The sequence below is a fragment of the Ichthyophthirius multifiliis genome, assembly GCF_000220395.1.
Source record: "Ichthyophthirius multifiliis unplaced genomic scaffold scaff_1120509251426, whole genome shotgun sequence".
In the NCBI taxonomy this organism is placed as follows: Eukaryota; Ciliophora; class Oligohymenophorea; order Hymenostomatida; genus Ichthyophthirius; species Ichthyophthirius multifiliis.
This window is the reverse complement of record NW_004085885.1, coordinates 225,599-248,095: the sequence shown is the minus strand read 5'-3', so window position 1 is coordinate 248,095 and position 22,497 is coordinate 225,599. Positions and strand designations below refer to the sequence as shown.

Sequence of the window (22,497 nt, the reverse complement as noted above, 5' to 3'; positions counted from 1 at the left end):
ATGAAAGGAGCTTTTGAATGTTTAAATATCCTTATTTAAAATTTATACAAGTTTAAATAGTATGACTTAAAATTATATGAAAAAAACGCTATTGATATACTTGATATTAGCACTTTTGTAAAAATTTAACAAGCTTTAGATTATTTATTTAAAGATATTTTAAAAAATAAAGTCGATTTCGTTATTTTAGAAGCCGAAATATAAAATTTAATAAATGTTTATTAAGATTTTTTTAAAATTCTTTTATTATCTTAAAAAATGTCTCTTAATTACCTTTTGATGTTAATTTTTGTACTTAAATTTAGAATTAATTTAATGATATAATATGTAAATATAAATTATATAATATTTCTTATTTATTAAAAAAATATTTAAAAATTAAATAATAGAAAATCTTATATAAAAAGAAGATATTATTAAATAATATATGGTTTAAAAACCTTAAAAACAATAAAAACTATCTTTAAATTGCTTTTATAAAAGTTATCCTGATGGTATAAATAAGAAACTGACAATTTCAACAAATAATACACTTTTAGAAGCTCTTATTTAAGTTATTAAAAAAATAAAAATAAATATAATTTTAGTATTAAAAAAAAATATAGATAGAAAGAACCTATAAAATAAGTCCATTAGAAGTATTTTTAATAAAAGAAAACGGATACAAGCAGACCTTAAATTAAATAATATTTGAAAATGCAATAAAAAGTGAATTATAATAAAATAAAGCTTACTCAATTTAATTAAACTTATTACTTTTTGACTTATCAATGCATAAAAAGCTATGCTAAAATCGTATATTTGACGACCTTCCGATAATAATAATGGATAACAAATATTAAATAATATAAGAATTAATGATGAAAACAAGCATTGATAAAAATAGAATTAATAATATATATAATTAATTTAAAGAATTATCTATAATAAGAGTTCAAAATAAAAATTTATGTTAATTTACACACTAAGAAGTTATAAAAATTAGTGAATTAAATGGCATAAATAATTTAATTGCATCTAATATAATTAATTTTTTAGATTTTATAAATACAGGCTTTATAGATTTTAGAGATTTTATTTGTTATTTATCAATTTTAAATGGTGAAAATCTCGAAGAAAAACTTTAATTAATATTTTAATAATATGATTTAGATAATAATGGTTTCTTAGATAAAAATGAACTAAGAAATCTTATTTAGGCTGTAGTTTATTCGAAAGATTTTGATAATTTAAATTAAGAAATCGAAGAATTTTTTACACTTGTAAATTAAAAAGATAATTTTTAAATTTGCTTTAGTGAATTTAGGATGGCTGTATAAAAAAAACCTTAATTTATTTTTGAATTTATAAACATTATTTAAAATTCATTTTAAGACAATTTAAATTTTTCATTTTGCTATTGAATTTAATTTATATTACATTTTGTAAATTCTATTGTTTATTTTAAAATATTTTCAATTAGTTTTATATAATATAACTATATATTATTATATATGTGTAATATATTTATTTTATCATTTTATTTACATATTTAATAATTTATTTAATTAGAAAAATAACAATTTATAATTTCTTTAATATTTAAAAAAAAATTATTTACATATGCATTATAATAAATAATAATTAATTATAGTTTTTTACAAAAGTAAATATATATTACTTTTTTTTTATTTTGTTCCTTTTAATTTTACTTATATTTTTATTATTTTAAAAATTCCATCCAAAATAAAATAATAAAACAAAAAAATAAATGGATAAAATAAATTTATTTTTTGAAACAGTAGATTCATTAATTGGCCCTAGTAAAGAAAAATACAAAAAAGCATGTACAGAAGATAAAGAAATGTTAATGGAATGTGTTTTATTAAGCGACTGTTTTAAAAAGCATTAAAATTTCAGATATTGCGTTACAGATGGAGTTGACAAAGAATGCAAAGCTCTTAGATATGATCATTTTCTCTGTAGAAGATCTTAAGTATTTTGGCAAAAAAGTTTTTCAAGGGACGATCCTCGCTGAAAGTTTTAAATATATTAAAAAATTTGTAAATTAAAATAACTTAATATACTTTTTTTTAATATTATATATTAAATTTAATTTATATATTAATGTTGTAAAATATATTTTTTAAACTCATTTTATACACAAAATTTACTTATCTTATATAAAAGTTAGAAAAAAAAATAAAAAAAAAAAAAATGATTATTATAATTTTTTTAAATAGAAAAGAAATCTTAATAATTCATTTATTTATCAGAAAAGCAATCTATTAAAAAAATATAGAATAATAAAAAAAAGAAAAGAAAAAATAATATAATATAAAATTACTTAATATATCTTTTTATATTATTTAATTTCTTCATCATGATTAAAAATAAATCTTAACAAAAGTATCAAATAAATAACCTTTTTTTTAATTTAATTTTTTCTAATTATAAGATGTTTATTAATATTATAAAATAAATTTACTTTTATTAAAATAATTGAAATTACTGAAAAATAAATTATCTTCTATATATATAATTCATTAAATTAAAAAATATCAAATTCTTAAATTTAATTTATATATTTTCCAAGAAAATAAAGATCCCTAACCCATATATAATCTAGTATTAAACTAAAAGATATAATAATAGTAGAAACTTTAAACATATTTTCTTAAACTATATCTTATTTTTCATTACTAGTAATATTGAAAATAAAAATGCATTACCCAAAAATATCTAAGAAATGACATTTTTTAAATGCAGAGCATACTAAAATATTCAAAATAAACATAATATTAATCATACATGTAAATAAATGTATACATTTATATTCTTATATAATCTAAACTTAAAAATTATTTAGTTCTTAATCATTGTGAGAATTAGAAATAGCAGTAACTTTAATAAACTATTATTAAGATGTTAAATTTTATTGCTAATTTTAAATTTCATTAATATTATTAATAATAGGTTATCTATCGAATTAACTAATTTTGCTATTAATAGAATTTCTAGAACTTAATCTTTGCATAGTTTATTTTTTGCTATTATCTAAATTATTTTGAATTTATAAATCTTTATTAATGCAATTATTTTCATCATTTTTTTTTATTATTACAGATTAAATTATACTCAAATAATTTAGTTATTTTAAAACATTTCTATCGCTTTATAAATTTTTATTCTTTTTTATACTATCACATTTTCCATTATCAAAGGCTATAGAAATTACTTTTTCTTTATTATTTTGTGTGAAATTTAATCTAAATAAAAAAATTATTTCTTCTTTTGGTAATAAATAGAAATGGATTTAATTCTATTCTATTTTTTTATAATTTAAAAAAATTTTAAGTTATTTTATACTTTTTTTTACTTATTCCATAATCTTCAACAAAATCAAAGCCATCTACTTAATTTATGGTTATTTTTTATTTTATTAAAGATGTCTAACTTATATTTTAAACAAAATAAAAATAAGACCCAGCAATTTATACTCTACAAATTTATCCTTATTTATGCTTTAATAATTATAGTTATTGAGTTTCTAAAGTAAAACTTCTTAAAATGTGTTTTTAAATTTCTATTAGATTTTAATTATCTTACAATTCATTGAGAGTTAAATGTTAATCGCTATAAGAACCTTTTAATATATGTAAGTATTATATTATATTTTATTTTAATTTATTATGTTAGTTTTATTTTATTTTATTATATTTTATATTTTATTTTTTATTTATTATATTTTTTTGTTTTATTTTATTTTTTAATTATATTATATTATATTATATTATTTTATTTAATATTATTAGTTAAATATTAATTGATTTTTATTGTTTTTTATATATTTTATTCTTTTAACCTTACTTATAACAAATTGTCTCGCAATATTTTAAAGCCAAATAACTTCAATAAAAATAATATATTAACCGACTTCAAAATTATGCTCTACTACAAAGTTTCTTTAATCTGAACATAAAGAATTAATATATTTAATATTTTTATTATTATTAATAATTTTAGCTATAAATACATTAAAAAAGAATATTTATATTCTTCTTAATTAATTCTCTCGTCTATTTAATGAATTTGTATATATGCTTTAGTTTAATTATTTATTTATAATTTTATTATTTTTTAGTTTATATTTCCATTATTTTCTAAATTAATTTATAAACTATTATAAAAATATTCATCTTGAATTAAAGAAACACAGAATTCATTGAAATATTTTATCATATTATCATATTCAATCCAAAAGTCTCCAACATATTATCCTTTAGGAAGTTAACTTTATACTTCATTTTAAAACAAAACACTATCTTTTAAAGGAATCCATTAAGACTATCTAAAAAAAAAAATATTACTTCTATAAAAATTAAAAAAATACTACTCAAATATATTTCTTAATAAAATAAATTTTAATTTTCTATTATTGTTTAAACTTATATATCTCATATCAATAATTTAATAGTTTCTACCTTATACTAAACCCTATTCATTACTATTACTTGTACAACAAATAATTTACTAATTAGTTATAGCTTTTTAAATATTTTCCCATAATTCATATTAGAATTTTTCTTAAATTTAATTTTTTTCATTTTATTAATATAAATAATACCCAGACCCAGTTAAATCTGTTAATGTTTTATACCATTTTCCTTTTTCAATATTTTGGTAGCTACCATAGGCTTTAGCATAAGCTTTTTCTAGTAAACTTGGCCAAAAATGATTATTTTAATAACAGAATAAATAATTTTAATTATCCTTTAAATATGGTAAAAAATCATCTGTAAAAAAATTATATACATATAATGTATATATATATATTATAAACCTATTAAAATAGGATTCCATTATCCATTTATATTAATCCATATACAATGTATTCCGTAGGACAAATAATATGGTAATTAAAAAAGTCTTTTAATTAAATTTTATCTTTAAAAAAGGCAAGAGATAGCAAAAATAAAATGATCATTATCTAATTATCCTTTTTAAAATTTAAAATCTAATTTTTCTGAAAATATATTTTTATTTTTATAAACTATTCTTTTCCATTCAATGTCTTTTCTTTTTTGAAATTTTTAACCTAAAGATGAACTTTTTGGATAAAATTAAGCATCTTTAAATTTCTTTTTTTGTTATTATAAAGAATTTACTTATTAAAAATAATTATTGCAGTTTATGTTTTATTATTAATTGAGCAAATTTTATATATTTAAAACAATTTATTTTATTTTTATTGATTATTTTTATTATGGAGTCGGTAATGATAATTCACTATTTGCAATTGAATTTTTTTAACTTTATAATTAAATTTGTATTTATTTAGCCTGAAAATTATTGTATACTTTTGAAATGTTTCCACCATCATCATAATTAAAAATAGATTACATTGATTTCTATTTTTTTATAATATATAATTTAAATATTTTTTTAAATTTATAAGTTTTTTTTAAAAAATTTAAATAAGAAAATAAATATTATAATTTTATATAATATTTATTTTATTATATTATTTATATATAATAAAAATAATAAAATTTTTAAAAAATGATAATTTGAATTGAATTTTAATATAATAATAAGTAATCAAATAAATCTTATCTATTTATATATTCTATTTTTTAAAAACAATAAATAACAAAAATTTATATAAATTCATATACAAAAACAAATCAATAAATATCTTAAATATATTATTTTATTTTATTTTGAAACTAATCATTTTAATCTTAAACGACTTTACTCAATTAAAGTTAAATACCTTTATTTTTAATATACGTATTATTAAAATGTTTATCATATTCATAAAATTTATTCTAAGAGTTAGTTAAATTTCTAGCCTTATTATTTGTTTCGCTTATTTCCGTATACTATTTTTTAAAAGATTAACTTTCACTTTGTTCACTAAAAAGATTCTTTAAATTATTTTAAACTGAATATGTTTTTAAAAAGTTATTTTTTTTTTCCGAATAAGCATCATTATTTTTTTTATTATTATAATTATATTTTTTTTGAATATATTTTGTTATCTATTAAGAATTTTTCATAAAAATTTTCTATTCAGGAGAATTATTAATATTATTATTTTAATTATGTTAACTATTTAATTTTGGTTAACTAAGTTTTTGAAATTTTTTTTATTAATTATCTCCTCCTATACTAATAGAATTAGTTTAATTTAAATCTTTCTATCCTACTAAAGTATTAATAGAGTGATTCTATTATGTTTATTTAAAATCACTTTCAGTATTTAAAAAGCAATATTTCCGTTCTTTTTTCTTTTCTATTTCATCAAAAAAATGATCATATTAATCATAATATGGAGACAAGTTTTAATATTAATGATGAAGCATAGATTTAGGTTTAATTTGTTTGTTTAATTTTGAAAAAAACTTAATATTTTCTTTGTCTTATAATAGTTCTTAAAAGCCAACCTTTTTCTTTTCTAGTATATTTTCCAACTTTTTAATAGGAATAGAACTTAGTATCTTCCTTAAAGTAACATTTTTCCTATCTAAAATTTACTTACTCATAGTTTATTGCATAATTTATGTTAATCAAGTTCATTTTGTATTTATTTTCAATCAAAAGATAATTATTGTTATTTCCTATACTATTTATTCTTTTATATGTAATTTTTTTTTTTTATTTGAGTAAATTTTAATGTTTTTCTATGCTTTTTTATTGTTTATTTATTTCTGACATTTACTATCTTGAAATTGAAAAATATTTTTTTTACTAATTATCTATAAAATCGATTTAATCACTATTACTTATTATTTATGGTATTACTGTTTTATATCTAAAGACTAAATTTTGTTCTTTTACTTGGTTTTCTCGCATTATTTTTACTAATTCATCCATTCTCTTTTTGTATTTGAGTTTCTTCGTAATCTATAATTGATTATCTTCTTAAATCTGTATCTTTATTTTCTAACTATTTTTTTTTTTATTCTTCCATAAATTTTGGTATTTTTATTTTATTAAAAGAATAAAATTTATAATCAGTTAAAAAAAATCTTGCATTTTCACTTTTTTCATAAAATTTAGTTTCTTCAGCCATTTTATTGAAATTTTTAAAATAAGTGTATGGAGATACTATTCTTTTGTTAGTAAGTTGTAATTAATTCATTTTTTGTATTTATTATATATAATGAATATATATATGAATATATATATATAATAAAATAATTTTTATAAATTATCAATAAAAATATTTTTTTTTTATTTCTTTTTTTTTTTATTTAAAATTATAAACTAATAAAATAATAAAAATTTTATTTATTTTTAATAGTGCCTTTTATAAATTTTTAAATTTCAAATTAAAATATTTTTATTAAATATTTTATTAATAAATTGATATTAAAATTTATAAATACTTAATATTTTTCTATTTATTTCAAAAAATATGGAAAACGAACTTAATAAAAGTTTAAATAAATTAGAAGAAGAAGAAATAGAAATTAGAAGATTTTTAAATACTTTGTAAACGGCCTCTTAAATTTCTTTTATTACACAAAGATTATAAAATGGAGTAAGTGAAGAGGAATTATAAGGTAAAGAAAGAAATATAAAAAAAGTTTAACTTAAAAATATTAAATTTTATAATAGTTGAATTTGAGTTAGCAGTAAATGAGATTGTAAATAAAGAATAATAATTAAAAATATTTCTAGATTTAGGATGTATTAATTTTAATTTTATTTTTATTGAAAATAAGAACATATTATTTTAATATAAAAAAAGTTCTTTTATTAGATAAATTATAAGAATAAAGATTTTAATTTATATAAGAAATGGAAAATTAAATGCATTTACAAGACAATTTATAAAAATAAATTGAATTTAAAGAATAATGCTTAGAAGAATATTAAGTATTTAAAAAAAAATTAATTAATATATTTTTTTTACATTTTTATTTATTTATTTCTTTATTTAATTTTTTGTTAAAGAAAAGACTACATTATGTAAATAATTAAAATGTAGAAATTATAAATGAAAGCACAATATTAGAACGTAAAAATGATTAATTAATTCAATAAAATTAAAAATTAATTAATTAATAATAATAAAGTAATCAAAGATTAATAGATATTGTATTTATTTTTAAAAATCTAAATAATTATTATATATTTTTATCATATAAAGACTAATATACGTGAAGAAAATAGGCCATTTGTTTCAAATGAATTGTTATTATTATAAATAAAAGATTTAGAGAAAGAAATACAAAATAATAAAAAAGAATTATTAGAAAAAGTTACGGAAATAGAATAAAAAGAAAAAGTATCTTATAAAAATGAACAAAACCTTAAACGATAATTAAAATGTAATAAATATTTTTTATAAAAAATATAGAATAATAAAAAGTATAAATGGATTAAAATTAGTCTATTTAAAATGAATTAAAATAATTTTAAATTTAATATACTCAAATAATAGAATAAAAAGATAAGCTTTTATAAGAAAATATTAGGTTGGAAAATAAAATTAACTAATTATGTTAAGAACACTAACAATATATAGAGTTATCATAAATAAATATTAATTCATCTAAACAGTTAGAAAGTTAAAAATAAAGCTTATAAAAATATAATATTATAAACTATATATGAAATAATTAATATTTTTTAAAAAAATAAAGGGTTTTATACAGATATTAAGAATAAATCCTAGACAGGATAACTAATTTAGCTATATGGAGAATTATTATCAAACAACAATAATAAATTACGGACAAATTTATGTTGTGATGATTTGTTTAATATAATATCTTCTGAAAAAGAAAATACTCAAAATACAAACATGTAAATAAATTAATTTAACGAATCAAATTAGATAATATTAAATTCAAATAAAGTTGATAATGGGATTATAATGTTTAGTAATTTTAAAACCCCTTAGAAATAATATTTTAATAATCAAATATATAAAAGCTTAAATATGTAACATAAAAATACTGAAGAAATTCAGAAATAAATTAGTTCATTTACTAAAAATATAATTAATTAAAAATATTAGAAATAAATGGGAAATAAATAAAATCAAAGCAATAATAATAAATATTTTAATAATGTAAATTTTAATAATATAAATAATTATATAAATAATGGTATAAATAATTGTATTAATAATAACACAAATAATATTAAAAATAGCAATATTAATACTAATAATTAATTTAATATAAATAATAACATAAATAATAATATTAATAACAATAATGATGTAATCCAAGAAATTCAAATAGAATTTAAAAAATCTGAAACTTCTGATATTTCAAAACCGAAAGAAAACACAAATGATCCTTATGAAGTAATTATACCTTAAAAATCAATAAAATAATGTTTATAAATATTATAAAAAAGCAATTCTTTATTCTTACTTCCTAATGTGTAAAATTAAACTCAAAATATTTTGATGAAATTTATTTCATAGATCCATAACCTTTTTATGAAGAAATTAAAAAATAGTAACTTCCATATTAATATGTACAAAATAAAATTATTTAATTTGTTGCCATTATTTATATTATAAAAAAAAGTGGTATTAATATTTAGTTGAATAATTTGATATTATACGTTCATAAAGAAAAAAATAAAATTAATAAAAAATAAATAAACTAATAATAAATTAATAAGCATTTAAAGATCAAAAATAGAGATATAATAAATTTGATTTAAAAAAATCATATATTATATAATAAATAAAAAAAATTGTATAATTAAATTTTTACTAACTTAAATTATTAGTTTTAAAATATAATTTTTATAATTAGTCTTATCAAAATAAAAATATTTTTTTTACATATTATATACTTTGAATTAATTAAATAATTATATAAATTAATTACATAATATAAAGATAAAATTATATTAATTATTAAAACTAAATGTATTTTTAAATATTATATAAAATTAATATTATTATATGTAAATTTTTAAGTTATTAATTATTAAATATATAAGAATTTTTTATTTTTAAGCAAATTCGTTCAAAAATAAATTCATAATATTTTTATTTTATGAAACATTTTTTTTAATTAATATTTAGTTTTTTTCTTAGAAAATAATAATGAAAAATCATTTTTTATTTTAAAATTATTATATGAATTTAGATTATTACTAAATCTAATTTTAAATTAACTATTAATTAATTTGAAATTGTTTACTATTCTATAATTTATTTAATTATTAATTTTAAATAATATTATTTCCAATAATAAATATTTATTTTTATTAATTACTTTTATTAAAAAAATCTTATGAACTTGAGCATTTATTTAAGACTGTTGTATTTCTCCTTTTATTTAATTTATAATTACAATTATTATTATAAAAAGAATAATTTTTCGATTTACAAATTATAGCACTATCTTGTTCTTTATTGGAAATAACATTTTTTTATTTAAAGTTATTATCCGTAAAAGTATTTCTATACTAACCTAAATTAGAAACGAAATCAAATTTTAAATCATTCCCATTATTATACTACAATTATTTTAAATTTTAAATAAAATCTCCTTGTTAATTATTTTATTATTATTAATCAGGATTCATAAATTAACTATCATTAAAATCTTAAAAGTTATCATTTTTAATTTAAGGTGTTTAAACATTACTATTGATTTTAAATTTATCGTTAATATTAATATTAGAAAAGAAATATATTTTTTTCAAATTTAACTCATTATTACTATTTTTCTAGTTTTTAATTTTAATAATTTTTTTCTATTTAAATCTTACAATATATGACTTATTTTGGAATTATTTTTTTATTCCAAATAATTCATATTTTTATTACTTTTTTTCAATATCCTAATTTTATTTATAAGCTCTTATTTCTTTAAATTCGGATTTTCAATTGAATCGAAAATTCTATTAAATAAATTTTAATCCCGTTTATATTATTAGAAAATGTCATGCTTTAAATTAATTAAAACCTAAGTTGGAGATTAAACTTTAGATAATTAGTTCAATCCTGATTTCGGAGAGACAGGGCTTTCTAAAACCAAATCAATACGAGGAACTTTATTTATTGCTATATTATCGAATGTCTAATTTTTATTATTTTATCTATTAATTTAACTAGTTTTTCTTTACTAATAATAACTACTTCTAGTAGTTTTTATAGGGGAAAAACTACTTAAAGATTATATTTATTGATTAGAATCTGAATATTCTTATGAAGATTTTTGTTATTCAATTTTTTATTGATTAAAATCAAAATAAGATTTTGTTTTTTAAGCTTTTCTTTAAATTTTTTCTTATATTTTATTTTAATTTTCTAATGTTTTTTTTGATAAGTATGTCACATTTTAATTAATGTCTATTGTATTTTGTAATTGATTTTTTTTTCTATTTCTAAATATATATTATTAATATTAATTTAATTATCCATCTATATTCTTAATTCTCATTTTCATTACTTTGTATTTATTTTAACTCATTTCTCTTATATAAGTATTTGTAGATGCGTGAATCATGATTTTATTTAAAAACTAATCTCTTTTTATCATTAATAATTCGCCTAAAAAAGAGTTGCATTTTACACTATAAGTTCTGTTAGTATTATTTAAAATATCTTCTTCTCCGAACATTTAATTACAACCTAAAAGGCCAATCTTTTTTTATTTTTATAATTTTATTATTAATTATGTTATATCATATTTTTTTATACTTTCATTTATTTTTATTCTTATTTTAGATTATTTTTATTATAAAAAAAATTTTATACTTAAACTTCTTGAATTAATATATCATTTTCATTAGATTGATTTGTAAATAATTAAAAAGTCTTATTTTTATGATTTAAAATAAAATAATATATATTTTTACAACAAATTCTCCTGATTTAACAATATAAACAGCATCACTTTAATATCCTTATGAAAAAATTATTTAATTTTTTTATAATGTTAACTTAAACACATTTAAATAAATATCTCGAATTAACTAAAAATTCTAAGATTCAAAAAAAGGTAATTTACTGAAATAAGATATTTCTTTTAATAATTAAGTTTTCTCCTTTTCTCTTAATATTTCTTTGAAATTTTACTTTGAAAGCACTGCTAAGTAAGTTTTTTCTAAAGTTCGAATTGTAGCTAGTCTTGGTTAATTATAAATTAATGATAATTCTCCAAAGCTTTCTCCACTTTCTAATATTTTTACACATTTTTATTAAGTTATGTCTTCTTTTTAACCTTCGTATCGAATTTATATATAAACTCCTACCATTCCTTCTACTATTAAATAAAATTTATCACCAACAGATCCTAATATATTTTTTTTTTAAATAAGAAAAAAAAATATTAATTTTAACCTTAAGCAAATATTTCTTATTCTTCATTAAATATTTCACATGTCATATTTATTAAACATTATTCTTGTACTTTTTCCGATCCATATTCTGTATATTTATGGAAAAATGGAACTCTTTTTATTAATTATAATAAGGCTTAAATTTAAGATTTGGTTCTTTATTTTTTTTCTAAATTAAAAAATTAAATAGCATCCTTTTTTTAAATTATAATGTATATTTATATTAAAATTTATAAAACAATCGATTTTTTTTTTTGAAATGTACATCTAAATTTTAAATTAACTTTTTTGTTTTTTTTGGACGTTCAAACATTTTATTTTATTTTTAATTAATTTGCTTTTTATCCAAATAATTTTGTGGCAGTAAATAAATATAAATCAAATAAATATATTTAAATAATTCTTTGTTAATCTTTAAAATTAAAACGTTTATAAATAATAACTTTAATTATATAAATAAAATTATTCAAATAACTAAAAAATTACAAATAAAACTAAATTAAATAATTTGCATATATGAAAAAATATCAAATTATATTTAAAATATTATAAATATATAAATTTAAAAAAAAATTAATAAATTAAATTTTATAATTTTAATAATTATTTATATAATTTTTTGATAATAAAATAAAATATAATAATTATATTATAAATTTAATAGAGTAAAATTTAACAAAAAAAACAAAATTAAATAAATAAATAGATATTTAATATATATATATATATATATATATATATATATATATATATTATCTATATTTAAAAATAAACAAAATCCAGTCATTTTTTCTAAGCAACTCCTGTACCTGGTTTAGTAATATTAGGTCTTTTAATTTACTGTTATCCTTATTAAATTTATTTTTATATGATAGGATTTTATTATATTAATTCAGTAAATTTTATTGACTATCCTTGCTATTTTATTTTTACAACTATAAACTATTTTTTTTCTATGTATATTTCTAAACTTCCTATTATTATTAAATTTACTAAAGTTTATCTAAATTAAATCCTCCACCTGTTTATATTTCCGTTCTTCTTTTTCTTTCTTCATCTTCTTTAGCTTTTTTATCTTATTAATCTTTCAAATATTTTTAATAAGCTTCTTAAGCCCTTTCATCTGTTTCTTTTTTTTTTTTTTCAGATTATTCTTTATTTCTAAGTTCTTCCTATAATAATTATTCAATTCTTTATTTTCTTTCTTCATCTTTTTTTATTTTTCTAATTATTCATTAATTTTCTTCTATTCATCTTAAGCTTGTACTTCTTTATTATTTTTTTCTTAAGCTGAAGTTAAAATATTTAACACAATAGGCATATTAGGTAAAAGTTCTTCATTTAGAAGTATTGAAAGGAAATATTTTCCTGAATTTTCACATTATATTTATAATTCATATATCGATAAATCATTTTAATTCTATTTAATTGAAAATTATAAAAGATTATCTCCATTAATTTCATCTATATAAACTTTATCTTGATTATATTTTGATTAAGTTAATTGACTAAATTATTAAGCAATTTTCTCTTAATTCTATTTACTAATATTATTATTATCTGTTAGCATTAATTAAAATCTTATTGGATAAAAAGGCTTTATTTAAATAATTAATTTTTTTATTTTAAATTTTTATAATTTAAATAACTTTTAATCCCCAAGGTCCATTATAATCACGAAGTTAAATATGTATATTAATAGGGGAATATGTTTCTAATTTTGTATTATTTTTTAATTCGACAGAACAAATGTTTACATTAGGAAGACTTTTAGTAAATATAGAAAATCCTCTATTTAATATTTATATAATAAATATATACATTATATAATTTTTATATATATAATATATATATATATATATATATATATATATTTATATATTATAAATATATTTATTACTATCCCATTTTAATTCCTCTAAATGATTAAGTATTTATATCTTTATGTTTTTTAAATTTTACTGAAATATCAGTTTCCCATACATATGTTTATCCATTTTAAGTTATTGCACAAATAATATTTTCAGCATTAGAAATATTTACAATTTTTAAATTTTCTTCTTAGAATTCTGCTTCCTTTATAAATTCAGTAATTTCTTTTATTTTTTTTTATTTTTATTTTATATATTTTTTTTTTTACTTCCACTTTAATATTCACCTGTATATAATAATTCTCCTTACTTAGATATGAACATTGATAAATTTTAATAAGCTTATACTTTTTAAATATTATATCCTTTTAACTAATTTAATTATTAGAATTATTTAGAAAACTATACATTTTAACTTAAAGAAAGTTAACCTTTTGAATTATCACCCATTCCAAATACCTAAATAGAAAATATTAATTCTTATTAATACAAAAAAAAATACATTGCCTTCCAAATCTGAAACAATAATATGATCACTTCCAGCCGAAATACTTTAAATCTTATCAATATTTATTTAATCGTATTTATCTTTTTTCACTTATATATTTTTTAAATTCCCCCACAAATAAGCTTTTTTATATATTTATACAATTATATTATAAATTTAATCTAAATTATAAGAATACCTTAATTTTTATTATCCTAAGCCACATAGAAACTATTTCCCTTAAAAACACTAATAATGTTTTTTTTTAAAACGAAAGTCATCTCAATATTTGAATTATCAATTTAATTATATTTATATTTCCCCCATTCATAAACATTTCCATTTATATCCACTGCAATACTACTTGCTTTATAAGCGCCTACACAGCAAATTTATTTCCCACTAAATTCTGCAATAAGAAGTGGTTTATCAATAATTCTTAAAAAAAAATATATATATAAAAATAAAAACAAAAAAATCATATACGTATTGTAATTAGAATCACCTGTAATTTATCCACATGTATTTTATCCCCAACCGAAAACTTCACAACAAGAATCAAAATTAGGAGAAACTTACTAATAATTTGGTTAATATAAATGCTACAAAGAAAAAGCTTTCACAAGTACTATAGTATGATGATCTCCGCACGCAATACTTAAAACTTATCTGTTTTTAAATTAAGGAATCGGTAATATTTTACACTAAGTAATTTATTCTAAACCTAAGCACCCAGTATTCGAAAATCCATTAGAAAAGGTGAAATTAATAGCATTTTTATCTTAATTTAACTTTGCTTTAAAATGCAATTCTGTATTCTATAATTCTTTAAGAAGTAAATCATTATCAGTTTCGTTCCAATTTATATCGTTTTCACTAATTTTTCCTTTTCCTTTATTTATTTATTATTACTTTTATTAAATTAACTACTAACAAAATCCTTCTGCTCGAAGATATTCTAAATATCCACTCCATATTTCACCTAAATTTGATTTGGACTATTTTTTATAAATTAATATTTTTTAATTTTCTTACTTTTGATAATAATAAACGTATATTAATTTCATATTATTATGTTTATTTATCTTTTTAACTCTAAGAAAGTTCATTTAGATATTTCTCGCAACTTAAAGCACAGTCTTAGTATTAATTAAGTTCTAATAAATATTAAAGTCTCATTATTGAATATTAAAATTTTTCTGTTTGGTTAAGATTTTTTTCTAATATATAAGATAACACTATTGATACGGTTTTTATATCTTTTTTTTATATACAAGATTATAATTCTTTTTTTAATTCTTCTATATTGGCTTCTGCACCTCCAGCTATATATCCGCCCTTTATTTTTTTATATGATTATTTATTATTAATTTTTTTCGTTATTATGTATTTTATTTTTATTATTTTTTTAAATTAGAATATAATATTAATAATTTTATTATATATTCATTTTTTTATTTTATTTACAGGCTTTTTTTAGATATTTTTTTATGAATGAGATGTCATCTTTTAAAAATCATCTTCAGTAAACTCAACTTTTTTTTATAAAAAAATGAAATAAGTAGTTTATAATTTTTATGTTTTACGTCCTCTTTATTCAAACATATTTTTTGTCATTGTTTTTGAAACAAGTTCAGCTTATTAAGGTATTTTTTATATATTTTGTTAAGAATTTAATGCCTTTTTATAAGCTAATCTAGGATCTTCATCTTCTGAATCACTACTAAATGATTAATTTTATATTTATTATGTTTTTTTCATTTTATATAATAATTTTTTTATTTATTATTATAATTTTAATATTTTTTTTGAAAAATAATTTTAAATTAATTGATATTATATTAATTTATTAATAATATTTTATGTATTAATAAATATATTCTTTTAAAACTAATATATTTATTATTATATATTAATATAACTATATGCAAAGATATTTGCTAAAAATAAATTTAAAGGTAAAAATATTAAATAAAATAAACATAATAATATTTATTTTTATTTTTCATATAAAAATTACTTTCAATAAAAAAATTTTATTGAAAAAAATAAATAAGAACCAATATATATAAAATTTATTAAAAAAATAATGGGAAGTTTATTATCTAATTGTTTTGCTTCAGAACATCAGGTTTCACAACAAGAATAAAAATAGAAAAGCTAATAATTTAATAAGGAGGTGGTTACATACAAAAAAATGGATTAAATGTCCGAAGAAGATCGTGCAGTAATAGATTTAAAAAAAGTAAAAGATAATTTGTTCGAACGTCAAAAATAAATAGAGCAAAATATGTAACAAGCATAAGAATAAGCTAAAGAATTTTTAAAATAAAAATAATAAATAAGAGCTAAATATGCACTATAAAGAAAAAAACTTTACGATAATTATTTAGATAATATACTTTAGTAAGATCATATTATTAATAAAACAATTATGTAATTAAAATAAACTTTTGACTAAAAATAATTTGCTGAAACTCTTAAAAATGCAAGCTAATTAATGAAAGATATTAATAAATCTATTGATATTGATGCAATTTAGGAAGCTGGAGAAAATTTAAAAGAATTAGAAATAAATAACTAAAAGTTTAATGAGCTTTATTAATAATATGTAGGAGATGAAGGAGATTAAGAAATTTAAAATGATATTAATTAAATGGAAGCTGAGTTAATTAAATTCTAAGTAGAAAATATACCTAAAGCTAATGTAAATAATAATAAAGTTTAAGAAAATTAATAAAATATATAAAATAAATAACAAAATGATAATATTGATGATTAATTAGCAATGTTAGCATGATAGATGATAAAATTAAATTTCTATTTATAATTAATGAAAAATTAAATTATATAATTATATATTTATATAACTATATAATGAAAATTTAATTTATATAAATATTAAAATATTTTTTTATTAAAATAAAAATTTATATTTTAAAAATTAATATAAAAATTATATATATTAATTTTAATTTAATAATAATTAAATATTTTAAAAATATATGTAATAAAGATTAAACAACATAATTTACTTAAAAAAAGTTTTTTTTATAAAAAATATATATATAAAATTATATATATTTATATATATATATTAATTTATTTTTATTTATATTTTTTTTTTAATATATTACAATATTAGAAAATTTTATATTATTAAATAAATATTTTATTTATACATTTATATCTTTATATACTTTTAAATATAAATTTTTCTGAGATAAATCATTTTATATATTTTCAATATATTTTTTTAATTTTTTCCATAATAATATATTTATAATATATATAATTTTAACTATGGAATTAATATATTATAGCTATATATAATTTTTTTTTTTATAAATTATATGCTGATAATTTTTACTTCTTACAGTAATACATTTAAATTATAGATTTATTAATTTAATTCTTTTTTTATTGTTATAATTTTTGCATTTTTTGTTCTGTATTTCAAATAAACTTATAAAATAAAAAAATAAAATTTAAATTAAAATAATTTTTTTTAATATAAAATATATCGATATAATAATTATTAAAATTTATTTTTATATTTATTTATTTATTAATAAATAAACAAATATCATTTTTTATTTTTTTATATTAATTCAATATGTAAAAGAATATAGAAACAAAATTTATTAGATTATGTAATAGATAATTTGAGAAGTAGAAAGATTAACAAAAAGTAATGAGGATTTTTTTTTTTTTTAAAAAAAAAAATTAAACACAATAATTATTAATAAAAAAAAAATAAAAAGAGATTTTAATCAAAAAAGTGTATTTAAAACATAATAAGAAAATTATAATAAATTTAATATAAAGTTAAAATTTTTTTTCAAAAAATTAAAAAAAAAAAACAAACCTTTGAAAAAAAAAAATACTAATAACAAAGCTATTAAAAAAAAATAAAAAGAAGAATTAAACCAAAGAATTTTCACCTTCCTTTTTAAAATTAAAATTAAATAGAGAAAAAATAGAAATAAACCTATTATCCACTAAAATCTCAAAAAAACAACAGTTTTCTCAAACACAAAAAAACTCACACTAATTTATTTGGTGTTTAAAAACAACAAAATTTTTCTGAAATAACCCCATTTTTACTTTAATAACAAAATAAATTTACCTCCCCTCATATAATGAGTAACTTAATCAATAATGAAGAATCTGAATAGTAATTTCCTTAAAATTCACCTTTTTTAACAAAAGACTATTCTTTAGATTTCCTTAATTTAAATTCTAATTATGACTATAATTGTAATTATAATAATAATAATTAATAAATTATTAATTAATAATGCGAAGATTTCTTTTAAAATGCTCCTCTTTTTTCAGAATCACATTTTGAAAATAGTAATAATTTAATAATATTTGAAAGTTTCTAACATGTTTAATAAAAAAACATTCAACAAGATATTATTTAATAATCAGAAACAGAATAAATTCAATAAAAATAATAATATGTTTCCTAAAGAACCAGAAATAAAAACTACGAAAAGAATATTTGCCGATATATAGCTAAATAAGCCATAAAATGCTTTATGTAAGAAGAATATAAATAAATTATTTTATAAAACTATTTTTAAAATAATGAATACCTTTATTCTGAATCTAAGTCTTATTTATCTGAAATTCTCCCCACTATTTCTGGACATAAAAACTTTAGGAATTTACTTTTTTTGTATCCTTCTAAGGATAATTTGCTTGCCAAATAAATCAAATTAGCCTTTTAATAATTTGCTTTATGGTTCTTTAAAAATAGGGCTATCAGGTATATTTTGAAAGGAAATGCTGAAAATAAAACCTAATATATTAGATTTAAAAATTAGGTTATGCTTTTCTTTATTAATAAACCTGAAAAATGGCATGCAAATAAAAAAATTTCTAATGATTGTATTATAAAAAGAAAAACTAAATGAAAAAAAATCATTTTTATATGTATTTTATTTTTTTTTTTTTTTTTTTTTTTAATACTTTTTTTTTATTATTTTTTAATTCTTGCTTAAATGATATTTAAGAATTAAAAAAATAAAAAAATAAAAAGATCTGTAATAATTTTAGTATTTAATTTATTTAAACATTAAAAAAAAATATATACATATATTTATATTAAAAATAATATATTTTTAATATATAAATATTATATTTTTTTATTTATTTTATAGCATTCTAAATATTCAATTTTTTTTTTTTAATTAATAAAATGCTTATTTACTTTATTAACAAAATTTAAAAATTATATAAGTTATAATTGATTTACTTAAAAGAAATACACACAATAAAATAAAAATTATTTAATATTTTATAAAAAAAAAAATGCTATACGAAGTTATTACGAAAATAAAATATAAACTAATATATATATAATTATAAATATATATATATATAGCTATGAATTTATTATATACTATTTTAATTAAAAATAGTAATATTAATTCATAAAATAAAAACGTTCAGTTAAATCATATAAATATAAATAAAACATTACAAAATAATTTATTTAACAAAAAATTATATTATAATACTATAATAATTAAAAAAACAGAATTATTTATTTTTCTGAAAACTATTTATCATTAAAGTCATTTAAAATTATAAATATTTATAAATCTTTTTGATTTTATAATTTTAAAATAACATCTTTTATATAATTCGATTTAATTAAAATATTCAATTATTTTATTTTTTTGAAAATTAAAAGAAAAAGAAATATTTATTTAATATAATTAAAAAAGTAAAATAAATCAAAAAAGCATATGATATAAACTTCACCATAACGAATATATAAAAATCCTTTTGCAACAGATACAATATAAAAAGATACATAAGATAATAATCGTTTATAAGTAATTTTTTTATAAATCTATCAATATTATAAAAATAAAATACATATTAATTTTCTGTATTTTTTAAAAAAAAAACTCAATCCATTTAAAAATAATTCAAGAAAAAATGTATAAAGGCCTTTTTTATATTAATTTTTTAAAGCAAAAATTACTAAAAATATAAAAAACAATATGAACAATTTATTTAATATTAAAAAAAAAATCAATAAAAAATAATAAAAATAACATAAATATTTAAAAAGGATACAGATAATAAAGTAAAATGTTATTTTACAGATATAAATGACTTAGCTTAAGATTTAAAATACAATAAGATAAATTTTAATGAATAAAATAACAAAAAAAGCATACATAAAAACTCCCGTTCAAACTGTACATGCTAATTATAAGAAAAAGGCATAATGATAATGTCCTAAGGAGGATCAAACTTTCATTTACCCTTAGAGCAAGATATATAAGCAGTATATCCTATGACAGAAGGGTTAATATTTTAATTTTAAATAAAAAAAGAGATAAAATTTAATGGTTTAAAAAATTTTAAAAATATAACAAATATTTTAAATAAATAAATAGATATATTATTGATAAACAGGAATTATAATAAAAGTAAATACTCAATGTATGAAGAAAACATATTTTAAAATAATAACGCAAACAACAATAATAAAGAAAATTAATTATATTCATATGTAACTATAAACAATCATCCATCAAGTTCGTTAAAAGTATTAGGAATATTAAAAAGAAGTGACGATTCAATAATACCATGGCTCGATTCATATGAAAAGATAGTTTATGTTTGTAAAGATTTACCAATATTAATAAGCTATAATAGAATTTAATAACGACATGCTATTCATTTAATTAGAGCCAATTTAGAAGCTTTTGAAAAGGATTCAACAAAATTAAATTTAAATGGAATTTTTTATTCCCTTGGACATTTTTCAGAAGGTGATTTTTTACCTGAAATGAATACTTCTTATATTGTAAGTGAAATATTTTTCGAAGAAAGCATAAAAGTAAATATGATGCAAAAATGTGCAATTTTAAAAAGTGGAAATCATGGTGAATTCATTATCGCAATGCTTATTTTTGACACTAGTTGTTATTTAAAACTTTATTCTCTTTCTTTTGTTAATTAAGGTGAAAATATGCAAAATGTAGATTCAGTCTAGAACTTCTAAATTAATGCCTTGAAAAATTTCGTTATTATTAATGATGTCTTAGACTTTTTCCCTGTTAATTTATTTTAAACTGAAGTTTCGATACCTTAAATTTAAGATTTTTAAAAATAAGTTATTTTAAAAAAAATAAAATAATAATAATGCTCAAAATATGTTTTTTTAAAAATAATAGGTTTTGAGAAGAAAAAATGATAAAAACTCAAATTTTAAATGCTTATTTTCTAATGAAATTAAATTAAAATAAGGGATTATAAGTTTTCATAAAAATGGGTCTTTTTAATTACATAATGGACTTATGAAATGTATTATGAGATTCGATATATCTATACCTGCAATAATTATCGGAAACTTCAGACAAATTAAGTCTATTAATAATTTTAAAAGTAAAATATATACTATATATATAAACAAATATATCTAATTATAAAAAAAGACGGAAGTGCGGTTTTACATTTTAACGATGGTGAAAAACTTAAAATGAAAATATCCCCTTAAATATAATCTCCTCTAATTACAATTATAATGAATTGCTTATAAAATATTTTAGAATAAGATCTTTATCATAAAATACTTTCTGATGTTTTTAGGAATTGCATTGTTATTATTTTTTTTATTAAAAAATAAATACATATTTTATAAATATATTTAAAAATAAATAGAATTTAAATGGATTTATTCTTGCTGAAAATAAATATTAATAATCTAATAAAAATAATAGTATTTAAAATGAAAATGATGAATTCTAAAATTTTGTTTATTATTTTGTTTATTTATTAAAATTATGTAATAAAAAT

The 22,497-nt window shown here is 16.0% G+C and overlaps 5 protein-coding genes across 5 annotated transcripts, besides 28 other annotated features; 4 read left to right on the top strand and 1 right to left on the bottom strand. All coding sequences in view use genetic code 6, as the record gives it.

Moving 5' to 3' along the window:
* Positions 1-2,017, top strand: IMG5_201750 (hypothetical protein; the record flags this gene model as incomplete). The annotated part of the gene is made up of 4 exons (XM_004023985.1): positions 1-117; positions 306-327; positions 1,634-1,645; positions 1,785-2,017. The coding sequence occupies 4 exons, from the start codon at positions 1-3 to the stop codon at positions 2,015-2,017; spliced, it is 384 nt and encodes a 127-aa protein (XP_004024034.1).
* A 54-nt stretch (positions 2,018-2,071) lies between these two features.
* Positions 2,072-2,107: a microsatellite.
* A 1,368-nt stretch (positions 2,108-3,475) lies between these two features.
* Positions 3,476-3,809, top strand: IMG5_201740 (hypothetical protein; the record flags this gene model as incomplete). The annotated part of the gene is made up of 2 exons (XM_004023984.1): positions 3,476-3,641; positions 3,795-3,809. The coding sequence occupies exons 1-2, from the start codon at positions 3,501-3,503 to the stop codon at positions 3,807-3,809; spliced, it is 156 nt and encodes a 51-aa protein (XP_004024033.1). The 5' UTR covers positions 3,476-3,500.
* Positions 3,643-3,783: a microsatellite.
* A 287-nt stretch (positions 3,810-4,096) lies between the features above and the next one.
* Positions 4,097-4,142: a microsatellite.
* Positions 4,143-5,386: 1,244 nt separating this feature from the next.
* Positions 5,387-5,436: a microsatellite.
* A 40-nt stretch (positions 5,437-5,476) lies between these two features.
* Positions 5,477-5,511: a microsatellite.
* Positions 5,477-5,519: a microsatellite.
* A 560-nt stretch (positions 5,520-6,079) lies between these two features.
* Positions 6,080-6,114: a microsatellite.
* A 1,026-nt stretch (positions 6,115-7,140) lies between these two features.
* Positions 7,141-7,173: a microsatellite.
* A 1,870-nt stretch (positions 7,174-9,043) lies between these two features.
* Positions 9,044-9,102: a microsatellite.
* Positions 9,046-9,088: a microsatellite.
* Positions 9,076-9,215: a microsatellite.
* Positions 9,122-9,217: a microsatellite.
* Positions 9,218-9,584: 367 nt separating this feature from the next.
* Positions 9,585-9,632: a microsatellite.
* Positions 9,633-13,025: 3,393 nt separating this feature from the next.
* Positions 13,026-13,074: a microsatellite.
* Positions 13,075-13,518: 444 nt separating this feature from the next.
* On the bottom strand, positions 13,519-16,189 carry IMG5_201730 (hypothetical protein; the record flags this gene model as incomplete). Its single annotated transcript, XM_004023983.1, has 6 exons — positions 16,138-16,189; positions 14,870-16,008; positions 14,674-14,813; positions 14,213-14,642; positions 13,962-14,103; positions 13,519-13,909 (listed from the first exon to the last, which is right to left on the bottom strand). The coding sequence occupies exons 2-6, from the start codon at positions 15,777-15,779 to the stop codon at positions 13,519-13,521; spliced, it is 2,013 nt and encodes a 670-aa protein (XP_004024032.1). The 5' UTR covers positions 15,780-16,008; positions 16,138-16,189.
* Positions 14,111-14,198: a microsatellite.
* Positions 14,111-14,205: a microsatellite.
* Positions 14,410-14,451: a microsatellite.
* A 213-nt stretch (positions 16,190-16,402) lies between the features above and the next one.
* Positions 16,403-16,475: a microsatellite.
* A 392-nt stretch (positions 16,476-16,867) lies between these two features.
* On the top strand, positions 16,868-17,470 carry IMG5_201720 (snf7 family protein, putative; the record flags this gene model as incomplete). The annotated part of the gene is made up of 1 exon (XM_004023982.1): positions 16,868-17,470. One exon carries the CDS (start codon positions 16,868-16,870, stop codon positions 17,468-17,470), a length of 603 nt encoding a protein of 200 aa, XP_004024031.1.
* Positions 17,471-17,514: 44 nt separating this feature from the next.
* Positions 17,515-17,549: a microsatellite.
* Positions 17,550-17,576: 27 nt separating this feature from the next.
* Positions 17,577-17,646: a microsatellite.
* Positions 17,593-17,635: a microsatellite.
* An 84-nt stretch (positions 17,647-17,730) lies between the features above and the next one.
* Positions 17,731-17,788: a microsatellite.
* A 1,826-nt stretch (positions 17,789-19,614) lies between these two features.
* Positions 19,615-19,666: a microsatellite.
* Positions 19,624-19,669: a microsatellite.
* A 92-nt stretch (positions 19,670-19,761) lies between these two features.
* Positions 19,762-19,827: a microsatellite.
* Positions 19,772-19,828: a microsatellite.
* A 191-nt stretch (positions 19,829-20,019) lies between these two features.
* Positions 20,020-20,061: a microsatellite.
* An 859-nt stretch (positions 20,062-20,920) lies between these two features.
* Positions 20,921-22,388, top strand: IMG5_201710 (hypothetical protein; the record flags this gene model as incomplete). Its single annotated transcript, XM_004023981.1, has 4 exons — positions 20,921-21,044; positions 21,093-21,814; positions 21,876-22,086; positions 22,363-22,388. The coding sequence occupies 4 exons, from the start codon at positions 20,921-20,923 to the stop codon at positions 22,386-22,388; spliced, it is 1,083 nt and encodes a 360-aa protein (XP_004024030.1).
* Positions 22,090-22,131: a microsatellite.
* Positions 22,389-22,497: the final 109 nt, after the last annotated feature.